The sequence below is a fragment of the Bolinopsis microptera genome, chromosome 5, assembly GCF_026151205.1.
Source record: "Bolinopsis microptera isolate Bmic1 chromosome 5, MBARI_Bmic_1.0, whole genome shotgun sequence".
In the NCBI taxonomy this organism is placed as follows: Eukaryota; Metazoa; Ctenophora; class Tentaculata; order Lobata; family Bolinopsidae; genus Bolinopsis; species Bolinopsis microptera.
In genome coordinates this window covers 18,731,470-18,748,524 of record NC_087076.1, presented here as the reverse complement: position 1 = coordinate 18,748,524, position 17,055 = coordinate 18,731,470, and the positions used below count along the sequence as shown (strand labels likewise).

Below are 17,055 nucleotides of genomic sequence, written 5' to 3'. Positions count from 1 at the left end.
GATAGTCACGCTGAATTCTACCTGTCTGATAATGATTAGATGCATCTCATTTCTCCCAATGCCAATTCTCTGATCTAAAATAACCGATCCAAACTATTTAAGGGGTTAGGGGTGGGTTGGGTTGTGGGTTGGGTTTTTAAAAGTATTGTATGATATAATCTATTTCATTAACAAGTTAACAAATTATTAACATTATGATATTTTATGCACGCTGTATTTTATTATTGCACAATCATCTCTATTACAATATATCTTAAATTTATATGTGTTGATTGTATGAAATGTTTTGTCAGGGACCATATTTTGTAGGTGTAATTTTTGCACGAACTACGTTCTGGTTTCCCGTCATTATAGTACATAGAAATCACTTTTTGACCGTGTTATTTTCATGCAATTACATTGATGTATGTACTATTTTGAAAAGATTTTCAATAAAAAAATAGTTATAATAGTAATTTTCTCGCAACACTTGTGGTTACTATTTTTACCTGTGGTTGATAACGTCACTACCACAGGACTATTGAAAGACATTATTATTGAGTTATTTTTTAACTGTTCTTCCTCGGCTGTTCCGCACTGGGTTTACTCTCCTTGTACCAGAAAGTTTACTTTATTTCCAAATTAACAGGATCTTGTTCGAATCATCCCTAACATATTAAACTGGTCTTAAAGCAATACTATTAGCAATTAGCATGTCTTAAATTTAATGAGTATAATAAACTTGAATATAAAATATTAATATAAATGGTAAATTTTCATTGCTCGAACTGCGAAGGCTACTGAATCAGCAGATGTTTTCCCCGTTTACTAATTGCAAAAGGTTAATCGTCTTATAAAAAACCTACAAGATAGTAAAAATGGGACGCAGTGTTCATTTTAACATAATTCAGAATCGTATATAATATTTACAGCAACATACATATTACATACTTGACATATCACGATTACGATACAACCACAATCCTACCCATCCGAAAAATCTACGAAACAGCATGGCGCTTAGTCAAATAGAAAAATTGAAATGGCAAAGGTGTCGATCAAAGATATTTTCAATTACTAAATTATAATGAAATATATGAGTTAGCATCGAAAAAGAATGCTGAAACCGTGAAAATGTATACCAAAAACCGTGAAAAGGTATAACAAAATTGGTAACACAACTAAAAAAATTAGAATCAATTATAAATGTCCTTTTCATGTTCGTCTAGACGACACCACCGCTCTTCTCTAGTTAAACTGAAAGAAAAAAATTCGTTCAGTTTCAAGTAATTTAGCGAATTTAATTCTTCGCTACGGTAGTAAAAATAGTTTTCTTTCTCTGTGCGTCCACATTTAACTAGGTTTAAACTTTTGGCAATTTTTCAACAAATGGTATTATATAACATGCAGAGCGGAGTAAAATTAGTAAAATAAGTGCTTACAAAAAGGCGATGTACATAAAAAACAGGTTAAGCGATACACTTATAGAGAGCTATTATATTAATGGTATAGTGATCTGTAAGGAATGATACAAAGCAGAGGAAGGTCTGTTACCCCTTGCTAAGAGCTAATTGTATCATTATGTGATGTGATATTTCGCAAATTAATGAAGTTAAAATATACCTTTTTTATGAAATTTATTTTGATGTACTCACGTTTAATTTATGAAATCTGAAATGAAATGAAATGTAGTGAAATGAACTGAAATGAAGTACAAGGTGTCAGATTATCAGCTGTAAATTCAATTCGGCAATGGGAATAATGGTAATTAGTAAATTTGGTAATTGGTAATACTTAATGAGGTGCGAAGTGGATGAAAGGTTCGTTAAAAATTTCAGAGTCAATGGTCTTTTTGCTCTGATTAAAAATGCGAATATATGCTAAGTGCTTCAAACATAACATATAAATTATAAAAGTATTATAAACCAAACGTATAAAACATATTCAACTCGTATCTCTCAAGCCAACGGAAGTTTTCATTACTTCAAGCGAATGTGGGATTTAAAATGGGACACACTTAGACAATTATTTGATATGGAATATCTAAAACATGTATTTCTCACACATTTTTCACACTTGATTCACGACTCTTCTTCCTTCCATTCTCTGGCTGGCACAAACTAAAGAATGCTACATTATTCATTATTCACAAACCACTCGTAAACAAGTCTTGAAAGAAAAGATTTAGATGATAATGTTTTACATCACAGAACTCATTAACGTGCTAAAATGTATGAAACGGCTCAAAATGTAACACCAGCGAAACAAAATACACCTCCCATATAAGGAATAATAGCAACTACAATTCACAACTAGTAGTTATATAGTATTTATCTGGTATAATCAACTAGGATAGTTTTAAATATTTATACATAGTTGTTAGTTCTTACGTTTTTCAAAAACTCCACAGCAGAAATACGACCACGACCGTTGAGACAAAGTTTCATCTCACTGATCTCCTTATCTATCTCTGTCATGAACTGAAACGGGCAAAAAGTCGGATGAGAATTTTGTTTCATTAATTTAAATGTCACTCTATTTTCTGCAAGTGATTGAGCTAACTTTAGAATTATTGATATGGATATATTTTGATCAAATACAATATTTTTAAGCAAAATTAAGATTAATAACAACTTGATATTAGATAGAAATAATTCTCACCTCCATGACGAAATCTACGAGCTTATGTTTGTACATCTGTTCGGTGTGGTAGTTTGTTATGAGGAAACTGATGTCGTAGCCCTGGAAACATTGAAATGGTTAAGGGTTAAACTAAAGGTTACAATACAATAATACCTTGGCTGTTGAGTGCTACCCGCGATAATTCCCGACGCTTTAGCGGAGGGAACGCGGGGGCATGAAACTATTAGCCACGGTGGTAATTGGTATACCAGACTACTTTTTGAAAATTCGAATCAGGAATTCCTTTTAAAATTGTAAGACTCTTTCTAACCTCGATAGGCTTCCTTCGGAGAATGAAGAAATTCTCGGCTCTCATCATCATGAACCGCATGAATTTGTGGCACAAAATCTTCTCGATATCATCAGCCTGAAATAAAATGCATCAGCGATACCTGCAAGTTGTATTTATTGTTATACGGTAACATAACATGTCTCATTTATCATCTTTGATAGCTGGCCTAACAAGAGCATTTTTCAGATCTGAAGGAAATTTTCCATATTTCCATTATTATATATTATATTATAATAAACTAGAAAACCCGTGGTCACAGGGAGGAAGCTAATAGTATTTTTTGTAAGTAAGTTTAAATCGCGTCAAAAAATATCCTAAACAAACCGAAGATACAGCCGATTAAAATGTTGCTCGCACTAAACACAACGTAATATCATCAAAACCAATAAAAAATGTCGTTTTAACAATCTTTGCACGTGCACGTGCGTGTAACAACCCTCGTTACCATGGTTACTACGCAAGTTCATATTTTTCGTCTGATTTGCACGTGGGCGGTCGTACAACATAAATAATTCTCTGAATTATAGTAGAGATTGCAATTATTTTAATATGCACGTTATTACTCCTGATAAATTGTAGCGATTGTGTTACTATTAATAGAGTTAGCAGATCTAAAAGTATAGTGTGAAAATATCACAATTTGCTGAAACCTGTTTGATAGCTATGCTCATTCGAAGAGAGTTGATCGATCCCTCAATGAGGACTTTCTCTTTTTCGTTTCTACAAATCTCCAGCGGAGTAAACAGCACCTCCTTTGATGATCTGAAACATAATGGACACTTTAACTTTATTTTAAAATAACCTGCTTGGCTTTTAGATAATTAATTTTTTGTTTATAAATAGATTTTGTTACTATGATTTATGTGTTATTGTGTAAACTCCGTGAGTATTTCTCTGGAGCTTCCACATTGTGATGTCAAAATTCCTTTCGCGATTTGAATGTTATAATAAGACCCGGTTAAAGTTTTCGTATCTGAATATGGATTGACATGGTATCCTGGGCCTGCCAAGAACATTGTATAACCTGGTAACTGTATGGGATCTAATTGAGCACGAAGTTATCCTGTTGAGAAGTTATCACCCATCACTGCGCTCCCTCACGCAACTGCTACTTTGTTGGTTTGTAAGGTTTGTTAAAGAGCGCTCTCATACGTGTTTGTGGACATTTTTGTGAGCACTTGATGGACAATACTATCACCACACCAATATAAATACAATCTTCCGGTTTCCATTGTCCTTGATCCCCAGTATGTATTTTTAATTACGGCTGACCTCCAAGCAACGCAGCTCATGAATTGAGCTTATTAAAACTTGTCGATGGATTAGTTCTTTGCCCCGCAGCAATCCCATTGTCTAAAGAACACACATTGTTAAAAATCACTCAGGCAATCGTCAACTAAAATGGGTGCTCTCTGTGAACGGAGCGAACATTTGGGTATAAAAGAGCAGTGCAAGCTTCAAAGCACCAGTGTTCCCTTTATCCAGCTCAGAGACAGTTTACGGTTCCAGCGGTTCTACAAACACTTTACCAATGAGATTCAGCTTAACCACCTCCGTGTAAGTTGTACCGTGTCTACATTTGTTTTCTGTTGCTTTTCATTTTTCGAATTAAGTGGCCACGACCAATGTTTCAAAGATTCCGTTTCTTTAATAATTGAGTTTGAACTTTCTATAGTAGACAAAATATGTTAGATCGTTAGATCTGATTGCCATACCGTTCACAAATTTATAGATTTGTTTTCAGGACGTTACTGTTCATGTTGGCCATTGTTTTCGGTAAGGAACTTTTTCGAAGATACACAGGGTTTAACCGACAATTAATACAAATAAATTCTTGGATTTAACTCATTATGTTACATTAAAATCAATACCTTCATAATTTAGTTTAAAAACCTATGACTTTTAAATTTAAAACTATATTTCTTCAGTGAGTTCTACTGCGATTATGTCAGACGCGGAAGAACAGTGGCGTAAGTCTCACATTAATTTACCATTTCAATTTACCCTAATACTTGATAAAAAATCTGAATCTCTGAATCTCACTGAATCTCTCTTACGATCGAAATATAACTAGCCTGGGAGTTTCGTTCCTCTTTATGCCTGGTAAATTTCGACGCTTTCTTTTTCAGCCGGTTTTGGGTATTCCCGGGTACAAGACGAGATGGCTTTAAACGAAGAAGGTAAATTTATAATAGACACACTAAACTTCTTAACATGACCTCAATTTAACGGAGGTAGGGGGTTTAAATGGTTGTTACTTTTATAAAGAACGATCTAAAGAAGCTCAATGTAACATAATATATTTAATTATTATTATTGCAGAATTTGAACATGTATTATATAGTTATATATACTTAAACCTAGCATTAAACATGTTCTACATTCCTTTATCCCCATTGAACGCAAGCATCTGAAATATTCCACAATATAACATGTTATTTCGAGTGCATACTATATTTCTTATCTAGCCCAGCTCAGTAGTCAGTACTGCTTTGACCCATCACGAATTATCATTTTTCAGAAGAAGGAGGCCAGAGGAACTTGGTGAAGAGTCGTGAAGAAAATGAAGATTCAGGATGGGAGTCAAGATAAATGTAGACACCTCTGTGGCCTTTTCAAAAAGACAACCTTGACTTTTCATCCGATCAGTTGTTTGTAGTGGTGAAGTGCTCCACTTCTCGTTTTTTAAGAACTTCTCTTTAATTAGTTGGCGGCGCTCCTCTTTTCAGTACTGTAGAAATATCCTCGTTGATTCTTAGCTATTATCGTGTAGCAATGAGATTTTTGATTAATTCTTGGGGATATTTTCTTCCCGATTACCGGTATTCATTACAGTGATTATGCATTGAATTTTGTCGTTTTATTTCTTCGACTAAACAAAATACTTTAAAAGTTACAAACTTGGACGAGAAGAACCTCTCTAAAATTTATTGATAAACGTCTTGGGCTATATAAGGTGAATAACAACGAAAGTTAGTAACATACTCATAATGATCAAAAGAGATAAATTTGTTGTTGTTTCTTTTTTCATCAAAATATAGTTTAAGATTGCTGTAAAACTATTTGGACACGTTCATTTGAGTTTGAGGATATTGGTAAATATTAGTTGCCCTGTTAAGTGTTAAAAAGCACGGTGTAGTTGACTTTGTCACACTATGAAATTATTTAAACCCTTGATGGTTTGAGACGGTTAGGATAATCGTCTCATCCTCTAGGCAAACGTTGTCACATAACGATATCTTAATCAGATGATAAGATATCGCCTAAATACAGCCGGCACAGAAATGGTCACATTGTCACACTATAAACATTTACTCCGTCACATATGTGACGGAGTAAATATGGACCCCTTATAATGCATAGTGTGCAGTGCTTACTGCTTAGTGTATAATGCACAGTGCATAATGTATTTAAATGCATAATGCTTAGTGTGCAATGCATAGTGTGCAGTGCATAGTGCATTTAATGCATACTGCATAGTACATATTAGTACATAGTGCATACTGCATAGTGCATAATACTTAGTGCATAATACTTAGTGCATAATACTTGGTGCTTATATATTGCTTACCTTATCTCTACTTCAGGCTTGTTATGTCGCTCAACACGTTGAGAGTAGAAGTTCTCAAGACACATGGCAGCTTCAAGAGTAGTCCTAACTGCATTCAGATAGGGCTTCAATGTCGCGGCCTTAAAATAAACTTTCAAATATACCATAATATCATGTTTTCAAAAATTACATTCATTGTGTAAAATTCAAATGTAAATGTGTTGTATCATATCTAATTATTATATGTTAAGAATTCAAGATTTCAGAGCTGTTCCTAATAGTTCTTATTTTAAGTACTCACCATAATTGCAGAGTTTTCTCAATACAGCTATGCTAAAAATGAGAACATGGTCAAAGTTAGCAATGCATGCTTACAAAAATAAATCATGCCAATTAAATAGAATAATACTTGTGTCAAAGTGAAATAATCGAATTGAAACAGCCAATCCAATATAAATAATGAAACGCATAATTTTCACTACCATTGAATGAATCTTATCTATAATCGTAAATTAATCAAAAATTAAAATGACCAAAAAATTAAAATATTATAGGTTAACCGTACCTGGCAGAACTCAGCCAATGCAAATGTTTACTCAAAATTTAATATTTTAAAACGAGAGCTAAATCATCAAATAACTGAAATATGTGACTTGTGCCGTATCAGAGTACTATTATGATCTATACTAATAATCTCAATAAATCTGTGTGTGCGTCTGTTTGTAATTTATGAATGGCTAAATCAAGAAAACGGTAAGAGATATGGGACTGGTTTTTTTCGGTATAGTGCCGGGAAAACTCTGACGAAGCCAAATGATTAAGGTTTTAAATCGATCGGTGGTAAGTGGTTTAGTTGATCATTTTGTGACCCAAATGTGATACTAAAGTGTCTCACGTTCTCTCCCACTCTCGCTCTCTCTCCCCTCATAACAGATTTGCTATATAATACCTATATAATTAGGTAATTTGGCAGTGTACCTCAAGAGTCAAGATTGCTTTTCAAGTATTACTATTAGATACATGAGGGGCACTCAGAATTAAATTGCAGTCTGTTTGGACTGAGCGAGTTCATACTTTCGCACCGTTTTAACAAAATGTAATGTGTGTTTTCGAATATAATAGGCGGGTTTAGACTTTTGCATTTCAACTGCGATAGTGAAGTCCCGGCTGTAGAGTGTAGGCAAAGGTTACACTAGTATCATATAAATAGAAACGAAAGCAAAACACAAAAATGTGAACAATATAGATCTATAAATAGCTGTGTAAATCCTTACTTATATGTTTTGTTGTGGGGGGATTATCGTAGTGAAGTACTGTACTGACAGTACTATGAAGTGCAAGATGTTTTCAATCCACTTAATATAATCAAGCTCGACTGACGGCTCCCAAGGGTGTATGCATTTGTGGGTGTTGAATCGGCTCGATTAAGTTGATAGGGTTGGGCTATGATTGTATCGCGATGTGTACACTGTACTGTACAAGCAGGTATTCATAGGCCGGCATAGTGCCGGAGCGGGTATGATCCGCCTACTATACCTCCGAGTAACATGCTGGGTGCTCTACCAATCCTTACTTGGATATCTTACTTCCTTATAACGTCAATATTATGTGAGGAGGGGGTTTCTAAATGGTAACACTGTCATTTTAAACACAATAGCTTTGTATTATAGACGTCCATTACAGAGGGGGAGGGGAGGGGTTAAAAATTTGCCAAAAAGTGATTACTTAATAACAACGACCCGGCCCGGCCCCCATTGATCTCGTTTTAAATAAAGGTAAAAATTATCGGAATTCATGAGAATAATTATTGTTAATTTGACAACATGCATTTTTGATTTCTTGCTGTCTTAGATTAGCAGTGCCATGGAACATATACCCCATATATTATAATATTATAATGTGAACAAAGTAATTAGAATTAGAATTAGTTTTTCTAATTTTTCAGTGCACAACTGATAATTACCAAGGTATTATAATATAATGTGCTATATATTTGTTCACTTTATCTAAATATTCCTTATAATTGCTTACAGATTAAATCACGTACAAAAAAGGTTGAATCATACAAAATATGGTTGATAGATTAGAGTTTTGATGAGATTAAGGTACATGACGAAATAAACGTTAATTGTTTGTTTCAATAATATATAATTTATTGCACACTTAACACTGAAAATTCAACATGATTATATGGTTCTCAGGAATGATGGCGACCTAAAGAAAAATAGATTTGATTTTGAACACCATTATTATCTAAATTATCCTTAACAAAAACTTTCGCTAATAACCAAAGAAAAATTAGATCTGATCTAAAATACCATTATCTTCTATCTCAATCACAAACTCAAATAAGATTTGAATCGCTACCCAAACTTTTGGACCCAGTTTATCAATGCATGTTTAATGTTATTATATTTTCATGAGGAATGGATTTGTCGGAGGCAGTGCAACACTGCAATTTTTTCAGCAAATTTGCAAGTTCTTCATAAGCTTTAAAATCTGTTACAAATTTCCAGATCAGCATACCAAAGCCATATGGAATCTGAAGGGGAGAAAACTTCTGGTATTCCAACATAAAACCAGCTGTGTCTCCATAAGGTGATCCAGACATTCCCAATTTCTTGCAAGTTTCGGTCAGCGTTTTGTGATATGTTTCCAAATAGGATGTGAGGTTCTTACTCCTTTGCTGAGATGTAGTACCTTGACATAAGTATTGATTAACATCAGAACATCCATCACTATACCGAATCAATTGGTAATCAAAGAACTTGACTTTAGAATCTGACATAGCTATGTTCATAGGATGAAAATCTCCATGAATGAGAATAGATGTGTCTGCAGTTTCTCTTTGACGAATCTTTTTCATTAACTCTAAAGGATCACCGACAAGAAATTTAAGTTTTTCCAAAGCCTTCTGTATATCGGATACGTGGTTATCTGGCAGAACTAGTTTAGATTTCACCATCATGTTGAAGCACTCACTAGAATAACAATGCAGAACCACTTGTAATATTTCCCAGGCTTTATGAAATTCTCCATTGTAAAATGGTGCGACTAGATCAAAACTCTTTTTTTCAAGTAAGTAATCTTCGGCTAGAATGGGATATTCATCTTTGAAGTCAAAGCCACCAATGTTTTTCATAGCATGGAAGACTCCATGAAATTTAGCTATTGATGTTATGACAAGATGAACATGTGCTTCATCATGAAATGTATCACTAGCATCCACCTTAAACTTTTCACCATGGGTGTGAAAGAGATCTTGGAAAAGAAAAATATGATTGTTTGAAACACTACCTCGACCATAATAATGTGGAAACAATAATCTCACGTCAGAACAGAGCTGGGAGTCTCGTTCAGACACAAAATTTAATACACATGGGATAATTCTATCATACATATAATTGATTCTTTTTCTACAACATGAAGCAGTTTATACACTTGACTTTTCATATCATTTTGCTTTGCAAAAACCTTCTGACTATCTTGGTTGCCTACATCCTTGTCAATAAGAGTTATTTTGAATCGTAGCTGAGTACTTCCGAGTCCTTTAGTGTCTTTTGCAACTTCGCTTTCAACTTGGTATTCTTTCCCAAGAATATCTCCAGCAAGCTCGTCCAAGTCTTTGTAGATAGGCATGATAAACTGTGATATTAGGCATAAGGCCACAACTTCAAAGCTTTTAATTTGCGTGTTTGACTTGACAAAACAAAATCTGGTAGAAAGAATGACTACCTAGGTACAAACTGGATCAGATTAGAAGCAAAAAAAGTTGGTTGTTTAACTTATCAGCTCATTATTGTTCATCAAACTTCTTATTAAAAAAATACCGATTTTAATAAGCCTATAACGGATGATACTAACAGATGATACTAACTTGGACCACATTCTGCTACTATCCCCCAAAGACTTACAAGTACACCAAGGGAATGATGCAGCAATTCACAGAGCTGCTTAAGCAAGAAAGTCTACAAAACCTACTTCTTATGGAAGGATGGTCTGATATTCCAATAGTCTCGTGCAGCCCTCTTCCAATCCCCTTTGGAGTAAGCTGCGTGGTGGAAGTGTTGGTAATGAGTCTTATGTACAAGAACAATCTTTTGAACCCCCATCTCTTCAGAGTTGATAAGGCAGTGGCTTCTCTGCTATGTATTTGTGGCCTGGATGAGCAAACAGCTCTGCACCTACTTTCAAGCTGTGAGCTAGTAGATAGGAATCTACAGTGTCAAGCTGAACGCATCATCACTCTGTGTAATAGTGGAAGGTCCAATGTCGACTTAGCAGCTGAGCAGGCCTCTATCATACTGAACTGTGTTGATAGCCACCAAGACAAAGGAGGACTACAGCCAGGTGATGTGTAACATCAGGACACGCCTCAGCATGGATATAATGAGGAGTGTGCGAGTAGCAGTTAGAGGTGTATGTGGAAAGGCAAAGAAGGCATGGACTGCCCCTATATCCAATGTCTCCTTCAACCTGATACCTGAGGAGAAGAGCTACGACCTGGATAGATGATATCTATTGCTCAGGATTTACGATTGTGCTCTGCCAATTGCATCACTTGATTTAATTTATTGTATATATACTGTTTGACATTTCTTTTCAAAAAAACTGTTCCAGAGACTCTATTTTTATCAGTGTCTGTGTTGAAATTGTGGAAAGCCATGGACTAAATCTTAATCATAAGATTAATCTGTCTAAAAGATGAAGTTTTCTTATTCTTAGAATTTACGAGATTTATTATAGCATTAAATATTTTGCTATGATTATGTTACTTATAGTACAAGTATGAACAAACAAACATATTGAGGTGTAGATATTGGACTATGTTTACTTGACAAGAAACATCTTTAATTCAGATATTGTCGTAATATCAGGGGAATAGTTTTTCGATATGATCTCTTTAGTTCTCAGAAAAGCATTTATGAAGTGTTAAGAACTTACATTTTGAAATAGTTTCTTTCAGTAATCACAGAGAACCAGTGTCCTGTTGTAACTGCATTTCCACCTGAGTTTCATTTTGAAACTTCAAGAGACTGGTAAAGTCAAATATTTTGTTACATGAACATTTTTAATAGTATTTTGAAGGGTAGTAATTGTTTAGATCTTAAATTTTATACGAAACTATTAATGTTTTTAATAGCTATTTAGCAGGGTAGAATTTGTTAGGTGTGTTTTAAAAATTTTCTGTTGGAAATTAAAGTTTTTGATCTCTCCTATTTATTATAAATATAATAATCAATAAATTAGAATAGAAACTTGTCTTCTTTTCAGCTCACTCTTCTGAAACCTCTTCCTCTACATTCTCAGCCTCATCATCAACTTCATTATTTTCATCATCAACATCATCACCCCTGTCTTCATCGTTGGTGGTGTGTGCAAGATTTAGGTCCAGTTCGTCAACAGGTATTGCTTTCTCATAATACCGTCCTCTGTGTCCTCTCACTGCAATCAATACTGTCTTAAGTAGCTCAAACCTCAAACGACGTCTTAGATTTGCCATAATGAGGCTTTTGTCTTGGCTGGTCTTGGCTGCCAGAAGTGTTGCTACTCGTTTAAGGAACATGGTAGCCTGTGGGCCCATACCTCCGGTGGTCGAGAATACAAGGCCATTGCAGGTTCCTTTTTCAATTTGTACACAGCGGTCTCCATATTTCCTTTCTTTCTCTCTCTCATGCTTGCTGTACATCTTTGCTGGGGTGTTGTGATTAGCTTTGGATTTGGCTCCGGGGTGTAAAACCCTGATATCAAAAAATGCCATCTCCATTGGTGACCACAAACCTCTAGCTGCTATGTCGAGCCTTGCCCCATCATCCAGGATGGTACCAGGGCGAAGGCTTTCTCCAGTGCATGGCTGGAGTGTGGGCTCTACAACAACCTCATTACATATTTTTTCAAGAATGCTTGCAACAGTGTCTCTCAGTCGGTTGTGTCTGCTGTTGACAAAGCCTCCTTTCTTGCAAATAAGAATGTGGTTGTAGGTGTTATCTTTGCCACAAATGCATTTCTTGGCTATGTTGGCAATGGGTAGAGCATATCTCAATGCTATCGCGTCTTTGAACCCTCGCTTGTTCAAGACAAAGCCGTACTTCTCATAGGGAAGTCCGGTCAGCCAGCTTGATGCACCTTTTTCACATGCATGTGGGATCTTCTCACTGATCGAAGGTGGAAGATCGTTCATCAGCTGGTTTTTGAGTGACTCATACCTCTTGGCATTAGACAGGCTAATGGCAGACTTGACTGCTTTCCCAGCCTCTCTGTTGGTATTGAGAGTGGTGTGTTGCTTCAGGATGTGGTCTGTAAGCTGCTGGTTAGCCATGAGTGAGTTCTTGTACTCATTATCAGCGATTTCTACTGGATTGATGATAGCTAGTCCACCTAACTTGGCTGGGAGGGAGAACAGGCTGCGCTCAAAGTTGGACCTAATTGTGTGTCCTGTCATGTTGGGAATGAGCAAATTCCTGATCTTGTCCTCAATGGGCTGCAAGTTCACTGCTATGTCAGGGGTGGTCCTCATCAGGAAAGACCATCTGCGGGAGGAGCCATAAACAAAAGCGGCGTAAGCAAGGTGTGGCTCATGCTGTGCAATTGATGCCAATCCCTCGATCTCTTCTATCCATTCGGCACATTTGGCTTGGATGAACTTATTCTTTCCAGACTCTGTACCAATAAAGGAACCCAGGTAACGGCATCCTTCGGTGGTGATGTTGAGGTCGGGGAAGAGAGACTTGGCTTCCTCTTGATACTCCTCTTTAACTATAAGCCAGGTCTTGGAAGGTTTGGGAAAATAGCCATAAACGGGGCCAGATGCCTGTAGGGTATCCCACCAAATCTTCAGGGCTTTAAGCCTTCCTGCTGCTCCAGAATCATCTGCAAACCATATGTGTTTAGCAGCTTTGTTGGAGGGCTTATTTACCTCCGGAGTCCTATCTGGAGTTGTATCTGGCGGTGTCTCAATCTTATTATTCTCCTCTGGAGGCTTCTGGGGAGGTTTCGTGTTATCACAGACCACGGGAGAGATATCTGGTGGCTCTGTGGGGAGTTTGTCCATAAGGGGCATCAGGCTACAGGAGTAAAATGCAGAAGCACAGTTATCCCCCTGAGTAGTACCCTCTTGGGATAAAATAAACAATCCCTTGGAGTTTGGTATGTACAGTTTTGCTGCTTTTCTGTAGGTATTAACAAGATATTTATACAGCTCGGGACACATCACACTTGTGTTGTGGAGGGCAACTCTCCGGTTTAAACGGTTGATTAGCAGCTTCTACTCCACCTTCTAGGCCTGCTGACGCTTGAAGCGGTGCAGTGGCTGCTAGGATCTCTGGTTTAAGCAGAGTAGTAACTGACTTGCCGATTATTCGGCGGAGAACTTCACCGATCCCTATTGGTCTAACACCGGGCTTCTTGTCCAAAGGAATGAGGCGACAAGATATGAAGGATGCTAGGGGATCAGGGTCAACTAATTCAGTGCAAAGTTTCCTGGTTAGTAAGGCAACTGATTCACATAGTTCAGCACCACATGTCTTGAATGACTTAGAGCAAAGGATACGTTGCCAGCCATCAGAATCTAAGCCAGAGGGGCCAGCTGATCCATTGGTGTTCTTTGCTGCCTTCTGGATTGCTTCAATATCTATGTTTTCGAATATAACATTGTCTACTTTTTCCAGGCCCACCTTGCTGAGTAGACTGCTTACAAGGAAGGACTCTTCAGGCTGTGGGTCAGGATGTTTGCTCTCTAGCAACTTGATAGTTTCTGGTGTTGGCTCTAGGTGGCCCCCAGCTTTATTTGTCACCCATCTGAGCGCTGCTGACACCTTTCCTTGAAGCATGAGCTTGGAGAATACTTTGTGTGTATGTTGGGGAGTAAACTTGCTTGATGTTATACGCTTCTGAATAGCTTTACCTTCTTTGATGAGGCCCTTGATGTCCCCTTTTTCCCAAAGTTTGAGGCGATCTTCAAGATGTCTGACGTGGTCCTTTGTTTTGGATCGTTTGGAGGGTTTTTGAAGGAGCAGGGCTGGCATAACCATAAGTGCAGTCATGGCCACATTTTGAAGGGGGGAGTTATTAACATAATAGTTGATGACTTTAGAAGTCGCTTTCACATAGGCTTTACCTTGAGCACCAGAAGGAACCTTGAACAGGTTTTTCTTCCACTTGATTATTTCATCATAGGCATTGCCAAATGTCTCTTTAATAAAAGGTCCCTTGAGCAAACCCCACGTTGCGGGTGTTGAGTCAGCTGTCTTCACAAAACTTGGGAAGCCAGGGAAAGCCTCTTTACCATAACAAGAGGAACAGTACCAATATCCATCACCGACTGCTTGATCGCCCTCTGTAAGGCATGTAACATGGAACCATTTTCCACAAACACCGTCACATCCAACAACATCCCCTCCACGATCGGCTGTTGTGCTGCATGCTGGGCAAAGGATTACACTATCGTCAGTTTCTTTGTGTATGTTTACATCGTCTTTGGTTTTATTTACATCAGACTGTTTACATTTATTTACATTTATATATATATCGTTGCATGTTTTACACACCTCTTCTTCTCTTTTCTTCAGTTCAGCACATTTAACATGGTACCACTGTTTACATGGCCCAAGACACAAAAATCCTCTAGTTGCTTTGACATTACATGTATGGCACACCTTAGTGACAGATGATGAAGGCGCCACAGTAAAAGATGACATTGTACGTCTTCCTAAGACTTGATTTCCTTTCCTCAATAAATGTATTTAATTGTAGTTGTGAAAACAGTTTATTGTTAATAAAATGCTCATTGTAGCCAGTTATTTTTAAAAGATTTTCATCATCATACTAACTTAATCAACTTCTCACAAGTTAACACAATATATGATTCACAGTTTCACCCGATTCAAGCTCTCCACTCAAATCATTCACAACATAAGGCAAGAATTTGTGGATCCTTAGAAAACTGCGAATGCATCCTTGTCAAAACTAGAATTCTACGATAAAATTAAGCAATATTATGAACCAGAAGCATGATGTTCAATATACAGCATAATAAGGCTTCTTATCAGCTGCCGATACGAAACCCCCATTGTGTCATGAGAAGATAGATGGTGCACTTATTGCTTCTTTAGTGATGAAATTCATGTCCTAGTAGACTGTTTGCTCTACTCCTCTCCAGAAAGTTGAGAACTTGCTAGGAACCAGCAATTAGGGACACAATTTTGCTGAAAAACGGATTCGTGTGCTGAAAATCGAGACGCAATACTAAGCAATGTGTCAAATTTTGATGCCGATAATAACCTTTCTAATAGACAGCAATATGTTTCAGTACTTGGAGAAGAATCCGAAAAACTGTCTGTAATATTTGGTGTTCCTCAGGGGTCAGTATTAGGTCCCTTGCTTTTCATTATCTACATCAATGAAATATACAGAGTATCAGACCTAGGTAAGTTTATACTTTTTGCCGATGACACCAACATATTTGTTGTAGATAAATGTATAAAAACACTTTACTGCAAAGCTAATAAAATTCTTAAACTTGTTCATCAGTATATGAAGAGTAACTTGCTGCATATCAACATAAAGAAATGTTGTTATATCCACTTTAAGCCGAACTGTAGAAATGAACCAGATCCAAACACCAATGAATTAGAACTGACACTAAATAATATATAGTAATTAAAAAGGTGGAGGAAACTAAGTTTCTTGGAGTCATTATTGACCAAAAACTGAACTGGGATGCTCACTTAAGAGCGTTAAACCGTAAATTGAAATGTGAGATAGGTAGACTATGTGGAATTAGACGCTGTGTACCTAAAAAACTATATAAGGACCTGTACCACACCCTTTTTGAATCACACCTATGTTATGGAATATCTGTTTGGGGAGGTGTATCAAATAATAAACTAGAAGCCATATTTAAAACACAAAAGAAATGCATAAGAATTCTCTTTGGTGATAATGATGCATACTTCAATAAGTTCAAAACATGTGCCAGAGTAAGGCCTATCACTAGGGATAAGACCGGTAAAGTTATCAAGCAGATGTTGGGCAAAGATTTATTTGAACTAGAACACAGTAAACCAATCTGTAACGAGTATAACTTCCTGACTGTCCACAATCTTCATAAGTTGCACTGTTTACTGGAAATGTTTAAAATTAATAAGTTCCAATCACCAGTCTCAATGTTCTCTTTATTCAACAGGTCACCAAGACGAGACAACTACTTCATCCCACCCACTCCATCCTCACTATTCATCTATCAATCAACTAGTATTTGGAATCACTGCCGTAAGTCAACAAGTGAAATAGACTTCTCCACTCCCATCAGTATATACTTTCAACACTACTATATAACAAATAATTTGAGGACCCCAAACTCAATTTTGATTCTCTACTGACTCTGCTGATCTGCACTGTTTCACTTTGTAAAAGAAGTGCGCAATGATCGGAGAAGGTGGTTTTGATGATGAGGGTAACAGGTCCTCAATCTCGTTACAGGATGATACGCCAAAGAATGACAGGAATGTTAGCGAAGATATGTTATCCCCGCAACGTTTCACACCTATCCTGA

General features: G+C 36.7%; 1 protein-coding gene and 1 long non-coding RNA gene across 4 annotated transcripts; one reads left to right on the top strand and one right to left on the bottom strand.

Annotated features, from left to right (window-relative positions):
• Positions 1-870: 870 nt before the first annotated feature.
• On the bottom strand, positions 871-15,254 carry LOC134816041 (actin-related protein 2/3 complex subunit 4). Of its 3 annotated transcripts, none has more exons than XM_063824748.1 (9): positions 15,233-15,254; positions 6,805-6,838; positions 6,525-6,643; positions 3,604-3,715; positions 2,933-3,028; positions 2,641-2,721; positions 2,370-2,459; positions 2,043-2,099; positions 1,147-1,236 (listed from the first exon to the last, which is right to left on the bottom strand). In XM_063824748.1, the coding sequence occupies exons 2-8, from the start codon at positions 6,805-6,807 to the stop codon at positions 2,061-2,063; spliced, it is 540 nt and encodes a 179-aa protein (XP_063680818.1). In that variant the 5' UTR covers positions 6,808-6,838; positions 15,233-15,254; the 3' UTR covers positions 1,147-1,236; positions 2,043-2,060. The 3 variants fall into 3 exon arrangements, with proteins under 3 accessions (XP_063680819.1, XP_063680818.1, XP_063680820.1); XM_063824750.1 differs by lacking the exon at positions 2,043-2,099 and adding an exon at positions 1,635-1,650; XM_063824749.1 differs by lacking the exon at positions 2,043-2,099 and having other exon boundaries at positions 871-1,236.
• LOC134814642 (uncharacterized) lies at positions 4,872-5,767 on the top strand. The gene is made up of 3 exons (XR_010160188.1): positions 4,872-4,923; positions 5,083-5,133; positions 5,475-5,767. It is a non-coding gene; the product is annotated as an uncharacterized LOC134814642 (long non-coding RNA).
• Positions 15,255-17,055: the final 1,801 nt, after the last annotated feature.